This window comes from Gopherus flavomarginatus, chromosome 1 (genome assembly GCF_025201925.1).
Source record: "Gopherus flavomarginatus isolate rGopFla2 chromosome 1, rGopFla2.mat.asm, whole genome shotgun sequence".
Lineage (NCBI taxonomy): Eukaryota > Metazoa > Chordata > Testudines > Testudinidae > Gopherus > Gopherus flavomarginatus.
Genome location: NC_066617.1, coordinates 224512909 through 224527022, shown reverse-complemented (window position 1 = coordinate 224527022; position 14114 = coordinate 224512909). Strand labels below are relative to the sequence as shown.

General features: G+C 48.5%; 1 protein-coding gene across 3 annotated transcripts in view; it reads left to right on the top strand.

Moving 5' to 3' along the window:
- Positions 1-2467: 2467 nt before the first annotated feature.
- The window catches only part of POLA1 (DNA polymerase alpha 1, catalytic subunit), a 366980-nt gene continuing 355333 nt past the window's right edge, over positions 2468-14114 (top strand). For all 3 annotated transcript variants that reach the window (XM_050936466.1, XM_050936467.1, XM_050936465.1), the window contains exons 1-2: positions 2468-2520; positions 10515-10639. In XM_050936466.1, the coding sequence (XP_050792423.1) occupies positions 2493-2520; positions 10515-10639 (153 nt within the window). In that variant the 5' untranslated portion in view covers positions 2468-2492. The remainder of the gene's footprint in view (positions 2521-10514; positions 10640-14114) is intronic.

Genomic DNA, 14114 nt, shown 5'->3' with positions numbered 1-14114 from the left:
TGAAGAAGTTACACAAGCCACAGTTTCTGCTGATTAGGAATCCTGCAGCTTCTTTTGATTTTGAGGCAGGAGCGCAAATAGGGTGGACGCTCCAGTACGCCGTACCGGCAAGAGATTTTTAGCGGGTACGGGGTACCGGAAAGACTTGGGGAGGCAAGACTCTGGAGTGGGCCGGGGGGAGCTGCACTCTGCTCCTTAACGGAGCAGAACACAGCTTGGAAAGGCATACATTCTTTATATGGGTTTAACAGCACAATACACATGGTAACAAACTTAAAGGCTTTGTTTAAGTTTGTTAGCATGTATATTGTGCTGTTACCTTGGTCAGGAGTCCTCAAGAGGGAAGAGGTGGGAGGAATGGAAGGTGTTTAGACAGTGTTTTTGATTCCTGCTCCAGCCTCTGGACTATGAACATATACTGATGAGAGCATTCTACCAAGGGACTGAGGACTTTAAGGTAATCTGGAGCCTTCATATTTCCTTGATCCTTTGCAGATGGATTTATGAGTTGTATATGGTATAAACCGAGGCTGTCTGCGTGTCAAAGTTTTAAACCACCACAACATCCAGATGTCAACAAAACTGCTTGTGTACAGAGCTGTTGTTCTTTCATCTCTTTTGTATGGGTGCAAAACATGGACACTATATAGGCGTCACATCAAGAAGCTCGAAGCATTCCACATGCGCTGCCTCCGCAACATCATGAAGATCCGCTGGCAAGACAAAGTGCCCAATCTTGAGGTCCTCGAGAGAGCCCAGATGACAAGCATCGAAATGATCATGAAGTCACAGCTACATTGGACCGGTCATGTCAGCCGCATGGATGCCAACAGAATCCCCCGCCAGCTTCTGTATGGTGAGCTCTCCCAGGACATCTGGCATATAGGTCGTCCACAGACACGTTACAAGGACACCATCAAAGCCAATCTGCAGTACAGCAGTATCAAACCTAGGGACCTTGAGGATGCCACCAGCGACAGAACACAGTGGCGTGCAACAGTCAGGAATACCTGCATCGCCTCTGAGGTAGACTGTTACTGGCATCTACAAGAGGCATGCGAACAACGTCACAGAGCACCAGCAGCACATAGTCCACTGACCACGAACTTCCTATGCACCATCTGCAGCAAAATGTGCACCTCTAGAATTGGCTTGCATCGTCTCATGCACACCATGAGACCAACAATAGATGATCTGCACAGATTTGTCATCATCGGATTGATGGACTACCAAGATGGTATAAACACTGTTCCAGCCTCATTGATTGCTGATTTCTCTTTGCAATGGACAAAGATCAGATGTCTGCTCTCTGAAACCTAGGAGGAGAAGTTAACGTAGTGGATCAAATTCATCCTTGGTGTAACTCCACTGATTTAAATTGGCTTACAGCAGGGCTCACATTCCAATGGCTCAACTTTTTCTGTTCCTATGGACAAATGCTGTGGATTAAGCCTTCATTTTCAGGGCCAGTTTAAGGAAGTGCGGGACCTGATTTGAATAGTTTCAATGGGCCCCGGCAGGGATGACTCACCCAGCTGTGCTCCGGTTCTTCCGTGGCACTGAAGGACCTGCTGCCGAAGACCCGGAGCGAGTGAAGGACCTGCTGTTGAAGTGCCACCGGGTGAGTAAAAATTAACAAGGCGCCTAAGTTAGGCGCTCTTCTTTAGGGCGCTGGGCCCTCTTAGGTGCAGGGCCTGATTTGGGGGACTTAGCCTAAAGCTGGCCCTGTTCATTTGCTATCCATACACAGAGGGAGCAAGCTGTGAAATGTTAGTTTTACTATGTACACACGTTTATCACATAGGAGCCCTACCCATGGGTCAGCAGGGCACATGAACTGCACTGGCCTAGGTGCAGGCTGCAGTGATAGCAATGCTGGTGCCTAGCCACCCCTAGCGTGGGCTGAAATGGCTCTTTTCTGCAGCCTCCGGCAGTTTACCAATTGCAAATTATTTCCCCAGAGCCAGGACGAGGAAATAGCCCCATAGCAGTGTCCTTTAATTCCCTTCCCCGGACCCAAAAGGCCACCCCTACTCCCCTGGAACTCCAGGGGGATGGTCTAGACAGTATTTGGTCCTGCCATGAGGGCAGGGGACTGGACTCGATGACCTCTCGAGGTCCCTTCCAGTCCTAGAGTCTATGAGTCCACCGCCCAGAAGCGCCTGTCCATAAACAGCAACCCTCTCTCGCCGCTGGCGGTAAGCCTGGCCTGTAACTTCCAATCAGGGTGCAGAAGCCGCCCGCCCGCCCGCGCCTCTCACCTCCAGAGCTGGAGTCGCAAACACAGAGATTACTCACAACACCCAGTGCGCCCGCGCGCAGCTCCAGCTCCTCCCCTCGACCTGCACAGGAGGGTGGAGCGAAGCGAAGGGGCGGGCTGCCGACAGACGGGACTCGCCGCGGTTTTTGATTGGCTGCCCGTTCGGCCGGGGCGCTTGGGTCGCCTCTCTCGCGCCACTTTCGGGCGCGTTGGCGCGAGCGTGCTCGGGGCCATGGCGGAGAGTGGGAGCCGGCGCGGCGGTGAGTGGCGGCCGGCGGGGGGGGGCGTTGTATTTGGGATCCCCTGGAGCGTGTCTCCGATTTCCTGGGCGGGGCAGTTGGGAGGGGCCGCTTTGGGGGTTTCTTTCTGGGGTGGGGGAGCGCTTCATTGGTGTCCCCAAGATTCTCCTCGGACGGTGGCAGGGCGAGTGTGTTGAAATCGAGTCTGTCTTAAAAAATGAGCACAGCGGCGTGTTAAAAGGCGCTAGTGCTGACACTGGTCTCTGTGTCATGCTGCTGAATTTGGGGTTTTGCATCACTTCTTTTTTTTTTAAGAATGTTTTTTCTTCTTTTCGGCTGGGTTTAATGACTGATTACATGGTAAATGTAAATGACTGATTACAAGGTAAATGTCTGTACCTGAAATGCTGTCAAGTGCATGGAGTAAACACAGGGAAGAGAGAACTGTAACCCGTTCTAATTTTAAAGAAACCGCTGTTTCATGAAAGCCTAATGTGGATGAAAATCATGCCTATCAAGAAGTGTACTCTCCCTTTCCCCTCATCCCACAAGATGTCATTGTTTTCAGGACAGTTTTCTATACCTGATAGGTGCTGATTTTTCTCATATCATCACTGTTTTGAGCCCTGAATTTCTTCACCCTCTAAATCTAGTAAAATCAAAGTCGGAGTACAGAGAAATTGTATTCAGTTTGTTTGCATGCACTGAGGTATTTTCACTCTAAGCGAAGTTTAATTCTCTGTATTTGACATAAACATTTTTTAAACTGCTGTTTTGGCTTAACAATAACTAGAAACCACTATTATTTATATTATAGCACTTAAGAGCCCTAATCATAGACCAGGACCCAGTTGTTCCAGGTGCAGTACAAACATGGATCAAAAAGATAGTCCCAGCCCCTAAAGAGTTTACAGTCTAGTATCAGATAAGGGACAACACGTGGATATAGACAGACTGGGGGTACTAAGAGACAGTGACAGTATTGGTTAGCATGATAGGCAATGGGCTCAGCATAGTAGCAACCTAACCATTAACAAATTTTTATTTTGGAAAGTATCACAGCAAAGGAGAGTTTTAAGAAGGATAATGTGTTGGTTTTGCAAATGTTTATGGGTAGATTCTCCTAAGCATGAGGAGCAGCATAGAAGAAAGCATGATTTTTCTGGCTCCAGTGACTTTTCTGAAGTGTGTGGATATCTGTAGTGTTCAGATGTATGCAAATTAAAATTCATCATGACCAAACAGAAGGTGAGGGGTGGGATAGCTCAGTGGGTTAAGTATTGGCCTGCTAAATCCAGGGTTGAGTGTTCAATCCTTGAGGGGACCGGTTAGGGATCTGGGGCAAAAATCTGTCTGGGGATTGGTCCTGCTTTGAGCAGGGGGGGTTGGACTAGATGACCTCCCGAGGTCCCTTCCAACCCTATGATTCTATGACAGCTCTTGATCAAAAATTTAACAAGTGAGCAATGGAGACTGGCATCATGGGTAGATTGGAGGCAGGAGTAAACATCTTGATAGTGAAGGAAAGATGATAGGTAGGGTGGGGACAAATAACTTATGTTTGATGCAGTAGAGAAAGAGGGTCCAGTGGATAGGGTGCAACAAGAGTGGTGACATGGTCAAAGCAGGCTAGGAAAATAATCTTTGCTGCAGCCTTTTGAATGGTTATAAGGTCAGTTTCACGATCATAGGGTTTTAAAAATAGTCAGTTTCATAGTTTCAGATGTTCATAGCTGAAATTTCAGGATGTTGTAACCATGAGGATCCCAACCCAAAAAAGTGTGTGAGGTGGGGGAGGTCGCAAGGCTATTGTAGGGGAGATCGTGGATGCCACCCTTACTTCTGTGCTACTGCTGTCTGGTGCTGCCTTCAGAGCTGGAGATCAATGGCCAAGCTTTAAAGCCAGCACCACTGCCCACAGCAGTGCAGAAGTGAGGGTTTCAGGGTATTGGGGGTGGGGGGTTGGGCGTGGATTACCATACATTCTGGTTTTCCTGGCAGCCTCCCATCCGAGTTGTGGGGCTGACAGCCACCCTCACTTCTGCACTGCCTTCAGAACTCTGCTCCTAGCCAGCAGCCGTGGGGGATGCATTTTCCCCCCATCAAGATCCTGCAGTGTTACCCCACCCCCCGCCAAAGAAATCCAAGCCATGCTCAAGGGGAGCCCAAATACAACACCTCCATATAGACCCTGCCATCCCCCCCCAATTTTTGACATCTGTGCTGCTCTCCTCATTCTGCAGCTTCACAGAGGCAGAGCAGCATTTTGATGCTGCTGCTCTGGTCATTCCCCCTTTGCTCCCACTCATGGGCAGACAAATTATTCCAAAGCTGTAAAAACTTTTATCAATATTATAACAAATACTTCAGAGGCAACTGTCCAGCTGTGTTCAGTGGACCAAAAAAGTGGTGGTGAGGGGAGGTCCCATAGTAAAGATCCTACTCAGCATCTGACATTTTGGCTCATAGCCATTCAGGTTGGGTAGAACTGTGGGAGATGCTGGGAATTTGGTAGGGCCCTCGATATAAGCAGGGCAAGATCTTGCAAAGAGCTTTGTGAAGGTGTACCACTGCGTCTGCATGAGCTCCATTACAGTTAGTGGGGATCGATCTCTGTTGATCTTTTTGTGGGTTCTGGACCTCAAAAATAGAGCTTTGCAAACAGTAACTGACAATGTGCTACTTTATTACCTGTTTTGGTTTAGAACAGGTCTTTACATTGTAATCAGTCATGTGAGCTAAAAGAATAAATCAGTTAGTCTGACATCAATATGGGGCAGGTCTACATTGGAAGCACTACACTGATGCAGCTGCGTTGCTGTAGCGTGTCTGATGAAGATACTCAATGCTGACAGGAGAGCACTCTCCCATCAGCATTACTCCACCTCTACAAGAGGTGGAAGCTGTGTTGGTGGGACACTTATCCTAGTGTCTGATCACCAGCCATGAGAGAGATTTGCTAATAGCAGTCACAGATGGGCTACGTGCCATTGTAGCCCATCTTGTCATACCATCCCCTCCATAAACTTATCAAGCTCGGTCTTGAAGCTGGTTAGGTTTTTTTGCCCCCACTGCTCCCCTTGGAAGGCTGTTCCAGAGCTTCACTCCTCTGATGGTTAGAAAAATTTGTCTAATTTCAAGTCTAAACTTGATGTCTAGTTTATATCCATTTGTTCTTGTGTCCACATTGGTGCTTAACTTAAATAACTCCTCTCCCTCCCTGCTACTTATCCCTCTGATTAGAGAGCAATCATATCTTCTCTCAGCCTTCTTTTGGCTGGCTAAACAAGCCAAACTCTTGGAGTCTCCTCTCCCTAAGGTAGGTTTTCCTTATGGAGAAAAGTCATAAGGTAGGTTTTCCATTCCTCTGATCATCCTTGTAGCCTGTCTCTGCACCTGTTCCAGTTTGAATTAATCTTAAACATGGAAGACTAGAATTGCACAGTATTCCAGATGAGGTCTCACCAGTGTCTTGTATAATGGTATTAATACTTCTGTCTCTACTGAAAATACCTTGCCTGATGCATTCTAGGACTGTTTGTCAATGAGAGACTAAATAAAAGCATAAAGAAGAAAGTTAGATTTCTAAAATAGCCATCCTTTCCAAATCATGGATAGTGACAGTTGATGCACCCCTAAAGGAGGTTGGGTGGCAGCTTAACAATTATCATCCTTCCCTTCCTGAGTCTACTACGGGTGCATTTGTTACCACAATCTACCTATTCTGCAGCTCAGCAGCTCCAACAATCCTTGATGTCTGGGCTACTCTCCTCACTCAGCAGCTTCATGGCACTGGATCAGCATTTTGGCACCACTGCTTTGTTCATGCCTCTTCTGCACCCACTTGTGGCCAGATTCTCTGCCTCCGCAGTAGCATGTGGATGGCAGTTCTGTTGCACCCTCCTATCTTCTACCTTCAGTGTGGTTTTCTTGAAAGGGGGAGGGGCGGGGTGCTCGGCAGCGGTCTCCACACTAGCTCTTTCCTCCTCTCTGGGTTGGTTTTTAGTCAGATGACTGAACCCACCTGGAGCCTCATTGCTGACTCCTCTACACCTTTTTGGTATGGCTGAGCAGCCTAAAAAGCACTGAACAAAATCTAAACAGTGCTCTGTCTGTGAGACAGCCTTCCTGGCCTTGTCAGATGGTGAGTTGTGCTCGGCCTTCGGTCTGTAACTCTGTTTGGTCCCAGGGCTGTGAGTTGGGGAGGCAGGTGTGATCGCCTGTCCACCAGAGCAGCTGCAACTCCCCTGGGAGAAAAATAGACCCGGAGTTCGTGAGCCGAGCAGGGAGAGACTCCAAAGAGAAGGCGGACCCCATGTTGTTCATTGTTCAAAAGCATACAGGAGGAATCTGAGCCATTCTAGACCTCAGGTGATTCAAAAAGTAGATGAAGAAAACAAAGTTTCAGATGGAGACCCTGATCTCTGTCATGTCATTCTGTCCAGGGAGAATTTTTTGACTTCAGTGGATCTGGCAGATGGATACTGTAGTAGTCCCTCGCCCTCCAGTGTGGGGGAGGCCACTCTGCCTCACTGTATTGGGCGGTATCCCTTGGGCGTGGTCGCACTGGCAGAGCCGAGCTGTAAGCCGCCTGTAGCTCCATGGGCGTCTAAAAGCAATAAGAACCTGGGGCACTTGTCCCCACCCTCGGTTGAGGCAGAACAGTGAGTAGTTTTTAGCGCGTAGCACCTCCGCTGAGCCTGGCAGTACTTTAGATTATTAAGTTTTGCCCCATCCAAAAGGCCAGAGCCGGAGCAGGCTGTAGCCTCAGGCTCCTGGCTAAGGCAGCCAGTGAACATACACAGTCTGGGGCTCTAGCTCTTTGAGCAGGGCTGAGCAGGTTGTAGCCAATGTTCCTGCTAATTTTTCCATCCGTGTGCAGAATGAATTCTGTTATGTGCAGCACCAATATCGAGGTAATGTGTGGATGTGCGCCACCAGTACGAACCAAAAACATATATATAATTTTTTTAAGTTCCCACGGGTATGGCCTATGGTACATGTAAAAGGGACTGTAAAGATTTCCTGGAATCTGACGTTTTAGGGCCAGATCCTCAGCTCGTGTACAGCAGCAATGAAGTCACTGGAACTACTTCGATTTACACAGCTGAGGATTTGGCTCTTCAAGTGGATTGTATTAGAATGACTTCCGTATCACTGAAGTCTTATGCAGATAACAGGCTTTTCTTAGGGGCAGGAAACAATGAAATCCTATAATGTGCAACCCATATTTCAGATTGCAGCTCCCTTTGCTCAGAATTTAGCAGTGCACAGCTGAACCTAAACTGAGATTCCTTACCCAAATGAAATTAAAATTCTGTAGTACCTTGAAGGTATTTTTCTTTGGCTAAAGGTGGGGATTTCACGGTCTTGTATAAATCTTGGTTTAGGATGTGGATCAGACTCAATAAGGTATATATTTCTGGAAGATAAAATACCAGTATTGTTTAGCCTCATAAATCATGTGTTAACAGGGGCATCGCAGAACAAAGAACAGAAACATTTAATTGCTGTAACACAAGATCTCCCTTTAAAAAAAAAAAAAAGGGCTGGAGCCAAGGGAGAGAAGCTCCTGTCTGTGCCGTAGCCCCAGCCAGGGCTGGGGCTGAGGGAGGGCAGAGCTTTTCCTGCATGCCCCAAGTTCCCTCAAACCACCATCACTGCCTTCCACCTCACCCACCCTCCCTGCACATTCCTCACACTCACCTGGGTGTGCGGCTGGTGCGTAGCTCTTGTGCAGCTGCACTGGCGCGCATCTTTGAGGGAGCACAGGCTGTAGGCTAAGCCTCCTAGCTAATTCAGCTAGCAAACACTCAGTTCAGGGCTCAGATAGGATGAGCACCCACACAAGCTAGGGGCTCAGGAGTCGGGGGCACCAACCAAGTCTAGTGTCCTGGCTTGATGGACAATAGACATACATAGTCCTTCATGGTGGGGAGTCTGCCACCTTAGGTGTGGTGTGGCAGGGGTTGAGGGACGCAGGCCTGCTCGACTCCACCATAACCCAGCCCAGGGCGCCAGCAGTGTTGGAGTGGTCCGCCACTGGTGAGCGGGGATCCAGCCGCAACATGCTGACCTAGAAACAGTCAGCAACGTAGCCAGACAGTTGTTGGCTGCCCCGGACTACTTCCTACCTCCCCGGGGTGTGGTATTTCTGGAATCCCCAGTTCTCTGGCTCCTCAGGGTACATGGCAGATGACAGTCCTGGCAAGTCTCTTTCTGGGTCTGCCTCCTCTGGGGGCATGGTGCTGCAGAGTGTAGATTCATCTACTGGGTGCTGCAGCAGAATAGAGGTGTCCATCTCCTTTCCTGTCTCCTGCTCCCCTGAGCTGCAGAGTCCTTCCTTTATACTTCCTGTCCCATTCTGGCGAGGCGAGTGGGGTGAGTTCGGCTCTGCCCACCAGGGAGTGTAGTGGTCCCTCGCTCTGCAATCCAGAGGGAGGCCACCCTGCCTCACTACACATACCTCCACAATTCTGTCAGACCTTGCCATCACAAGTTCCTACGGTTTGCTTATGGCGGGAAGTAACATCAGTACTGGACGCTCTCCTTCAGCTTGTCCTCTGCTCCTAGGGTGTTTACAGAGATGTTGGCAGTAATGATACCCTGCAGTCTGAGTCAGGCTATCCACCTGTGTCCCTTCTTGGACGACACTTGATCAGAACACCATCCCTGGAAACAGCACACAGAGCTGCATCGCTGACACTGAGTATCCTGTAAACACCCGGCTTTATCAATGTTAAAAAAAATAACCCACTTAGGAGTGGACATAGATACCTTGGTTACAAGGATCTAGCCATCATTAGAAAGGTTCAAGAAGATTCAGGACGTCTTTGTGTTGTTTGGGAGCTGCAAGAGGCCTGCTATAGCATTGGGCCTTCAACTACTAGGCCTCTTCATATTGTGCATAGTGATCACTCACTGGGTACAATCATGCATCAGGTGCCTTCAGGGCTTCATCATAAAGGTACAGGACCACTTGGAACACATGAAGGATCACGTAAGGGTCTCAACAGAGGTGCTCAACTCCTTAAAATGGTGGTCAGCCCAGGGCAATGTTGGCAAAGGTATGCCCATATGCCGCGCAGATCCTCAGTTTCGCTGCCTGCGAGGGTAAGCACCCTGGCGAGCCGGGCCGGTTTGTTTATCTGCCGCATCTGCAGGTTTGGCCAATTGCGGCTCCCACTGGCTCTGATTCGCTTATCCAGGCCAATGGGGGTGGCTGGAAGCGGCAACCAGCACATCTCGCGGTGGCCAGCACATCCTCGGCTGGTGCTGCTTCCTGCAGCCCCCATTGGCCTGGAGTGGCAAACTGCAGCCGGTGGGAGCTGCGATCGGCTGAACCTATGGATGCGGCAGGTAAACAAATCAGCCTGGCCCACCAGAGGGCTTACCCTGGCGGACCGCGTGCCAAAGGATGCCAATCCCTGGTTTACATTGACTGTGTACAGGCATGGCTGCCCGCGGCTCCCAGTGGCCACAGTTCTCTCTTCCAAGCCAACGGGAACTGCAGGAAGTGGTGGCCCGCTGTCCAGGGCCCTTCACAATGCCAGGTGGCGCACAGCCCTCCCTGCCCCCTTCAGAGTGGCAGGCGGCATGCGGCCCCACCACAGCGCTGGAGTGCTGGCAGCACAGCCCCAGTGCCAGGTTGCCCCCCTCCCCCCCGCACTGGACAGCCCCAACTACTCTAAGTTCCAGCCACCCTAGCCCTAGCCCCAGCCCCAGCCGGCTTCCCTTTCTGGAAGAGGAGCAGCCTACTTGGGCTGGGGTCAACTAGTAGCAAGATGGGGGAAGACCTGTGGATGGTGTGTGGGCGAGGCCATGCAGAGCTGTTTGGGCAAGCTCAGTCTTCCCCTGCCTATTGGATGCTGCGCCCATGTTTTTCAGGAGTAATCAACAGTGGAGCCATTGTTTCTCTAAAACTAATATTAAACAGTTACTGTGGATTAAATGTTCAAAAACAAGAACAATGCATAGTTGAATTGTACTTCTGATGTTTTTAATATTGATTTCAGCTACATCAGACTCTGGCAGTTTTGCACTGTCACGTTCTCGGCGTGAGAAAAAATCTAAAAAAGGACACCAAGAAGCTCTAGAACTCTTGAAAAAGGCCAAGGCGGGTGAAAAAGTAAAATATGAGGTAAGTAGTTCAATCTTTTCTCTTGCTTAGACTTTCTGTATAAAAACCTAAATTGAGTTTGGGAATATTGATCTTTGTCCTAACCTGTATAAAGCTGATTACTCGGTTCTAGAAATTATGGGGAACATTAGGAAAAGAGTATTTGGCCAAGACAAACTGGCCTGAAAGGTGTTTTATTAGTAAAATTTTTCATGAGACAGTAGTTATTTCTGTATTTGCTACTTCTCTGTCTTTTGTCATTGGAAATTAAAGAAATTGGTGAGCAACATTTAATTTTCAGTTATTAAAATGGGTTATTGATTAAGCATAAAGTTTAATCTGCCTTGACAACTATTCTGTAGTGAAAGACTTGCCTTCAGGACTTGAGCATGTATCAGTTAAATAGTGGACTATGAAACAGTGTAACTTATGACTTTCAAAGTATTAGGCAATCCAATATGGTAATGTTATGGCACTGCTTCTTGGAAGGAAAGGAAAAGTCAATTTATACTGAAATATTAAACTACTACAAAGTGTGGTAAAATGACATAGTAACTAACCAGATATGCAATATCAAATAGCCTTTTTTCACTCACTTGGATGTGGACAGAGGTATGGAATAATCAGACCACTTGAGGCATGTTCAGCTTAACATTGCCTTGTGTTTCTCAGGCCAGGTCAACGCTACACACTCATTTCAATATAACAGTCTCTCAAGGGTGTGAAAAATACACACCTCTGAGTAACATAGTTATATCGAGTTTTACTGCTCTCTACATGGGGATGGGTTATGTTGTTGGCTGGAGAGCTTCTCCCACCTACATAGCTACTGCCTCTTGTAGAGGTGGAGTTATTAAGCCAACGGGAGACCAGACGAGCTACAGCAATGTAGCTGTGCTGATGCAAATTGGCAGTGTAGACCCCCTCTCACTCATAACTTTTTGTTAAATTAAAGAGTTTGCAAAGCTTACATTGCAGTTATTATATGTTGTGAAGCATCCTGGTGGTATCTGTGGTTGTGAGGCACCTCACTATCAATTCCCTTAGCTGAGAAAGCCTTGTATGTTCCTGCTGTTGGTCAGTTCTCCAGGTCCACGAGCACTGCCCTCCAGGCCTTTGCCAGTCCAACTGTTTCTTAACAGATTAAGGGTAGGCAGACTCCAACCTCGAGTCTCCCACTGCACCGCCTGGCCCCATATATAAAATTAAAGTCATAAATGCATTCTGGAATCTAGATTTACTTCACTGGACACCCCCTTGGCTAATAAAGCTTAGCCCACAGAGTCTTTCCAGTGCTTGTCAGCCAACCCTGGCTGTTGTAAAACAAACCAAAACAGAAGTAAGTTGACAGTGTGTTTGCTTTCTAGGTGAAGGATGCAGAGTGTGTCCCAGTCTTTACAGTTATAGTCCAGAAATCTGTTGTCTTCACATGTAAACAGGACTCCCTCCTGCTGATTTATTTTTTTCTTTTAAATTTCCTCTCTGTAAAACCTTCAAATCTCTTCATTAGCATTTGGCTCAGACTGTAAATCGGCATCCATTGTGATCCCTACAGTGTTCAGTTACATATAGCAAGGAACAGAAACATCTCTTGTCTGAAAGAAACTTTTTAATTCCCTTCTGGTGACCCCACCCAATTCATAGTCCCTAACAATAATTTTCACTATATATGTACACCTACCTCCTTACATATTTTCTATACATACATTTCACAATGATGATAAACAGTGTGACACAGGCTTTCAGTGGAGATCTTACATGACACCCTTTGGCAAACTCATATGAAGATACTAGACCTTGGGTATCCCAGTAACCCTTAGACACTCCTGTTCCCTCTGCCAGTTGGCACCAAGAGATCCCTTGATGAGGTACTGTGATGCTTCCCTGGAGTGCCCAAGATTGTGAGGCACCTCACTACCACCTGCCCTTAACATGAGGAAGCCTTGTCTGTGCCTGCCAAGGGTCAGGTCCCAGACTCCACCTGCCTCAGGAAACATATGCACCCTCCTCTTAGCCCACGCAGGCTCTGCTGTCCCTTTGGAGACAAGCAGTAGGTGCACTCTGGCCCCTGAGGTTCCCGAACACCACCTTGGAGTATCCAGATCCAGTTCCACTGCATGCTCACAGAATTGACAGATCCTCTATTCTCAAAGAAACAGTATGCCTCAGAATCCTCTCTCCACTCAATTTACAGCACTTACGCTTGTTTTCACTGTAACGATATCACAGTTTTTATTTAATAGAGAATAGAGATTAGAAAAGAAGCAAGCAGAATTAATAGAAACAAAGGATTACATTTAAAATAAAATCATAATATTCTTTCCCTAGAGCCTAAACTTAACAAGACATTCTTCTGTCTCCTAAAGGTTAACTCATCCAAAGTGTCTCTCTCGGCTTTAAACAACCAGACTGGCTGTGATCCTCTGGTCATTAGACAAAGCAGCTCCCCTTTATGTAGGATACCTGGATATGCTTCTGCACTTCCACATATAATTCCAAAGATCCATTGTCTTCACTTGTCAACAGGGTACCCCCTTCTGCTTGCTTTTTCTTATAGAAAATCTCCCTTGGAGACTTCACAATCTCTTGACTTGATGAGCGTTTTGCTTATACTGTAAATAGGCATTCACTGTGAAGGATACAATACTCACTTTATGTATAGACAGACATATAGTCTCCTCCCCAAACAGCCACGTATGGCCCAGCCCGCTGACATCCGACCCCTCCCCCTGCTTCTCGCTCCCTGTTGGCCCCCTGGGGACCCCTAGCCATCCAGCCCCCATGTCCCCTGACCACCCCTGGAACCCCTGCTGCGACTGCCCCCCCCGCCCCATCCAACGCCCCCTCTCCTTCCTGACTGCCCCCCTGGACCCCTGCCCCCATTCAACCTCTGACTGCCCTCTGACCGCCCTGACCCCTATCCACCCCTCCACACCAAAGACCCTCCCCTGAACTCCCTTGCCCTCTATCCAACCCCTCCGCCCCCCCACTCCCTGCCCCCTTACTGTGCTGCCTGGAGCACTGGTGGCTGGCAGTGCTACACCCATACCTCCCAGAGCACTGGGACAGGCAGCCATGCTGTCCGGCTGGAGCCAGCTATGCCACCATGCAGCACAGAGCATCGGGTCAGGCTGCAGCTCTGTAGCTGCGCTGCCTGGCAAGAGCTCACAGCCCTGCCGCCCAAAGCATTGCGCTGGCGGCACAGTGAGCTGAGGCTTCAGGGGAAGGGGGACAGCAGGGGAACGGCTGGGGGCTAGCATCCCGGGCTGGGAGCTCAAGGGCCAGGCAGTAGGGTCCCATGGGCCATAGTTTGCCCACTCTGTTCTAGAGACCAGACTCGGGGTCTCTATAACTCTTATGCACCTTTGTGCCATCTGTCAGCTGACACCAACAGGTCCCACACTCTCATATCTCATCTTTGTGTTTGAGAAAAGAAACCCAATCATTATAACTCTTCTTTACCAGGAATCCATTTCTTTAAGAAAAGCAGAAACCC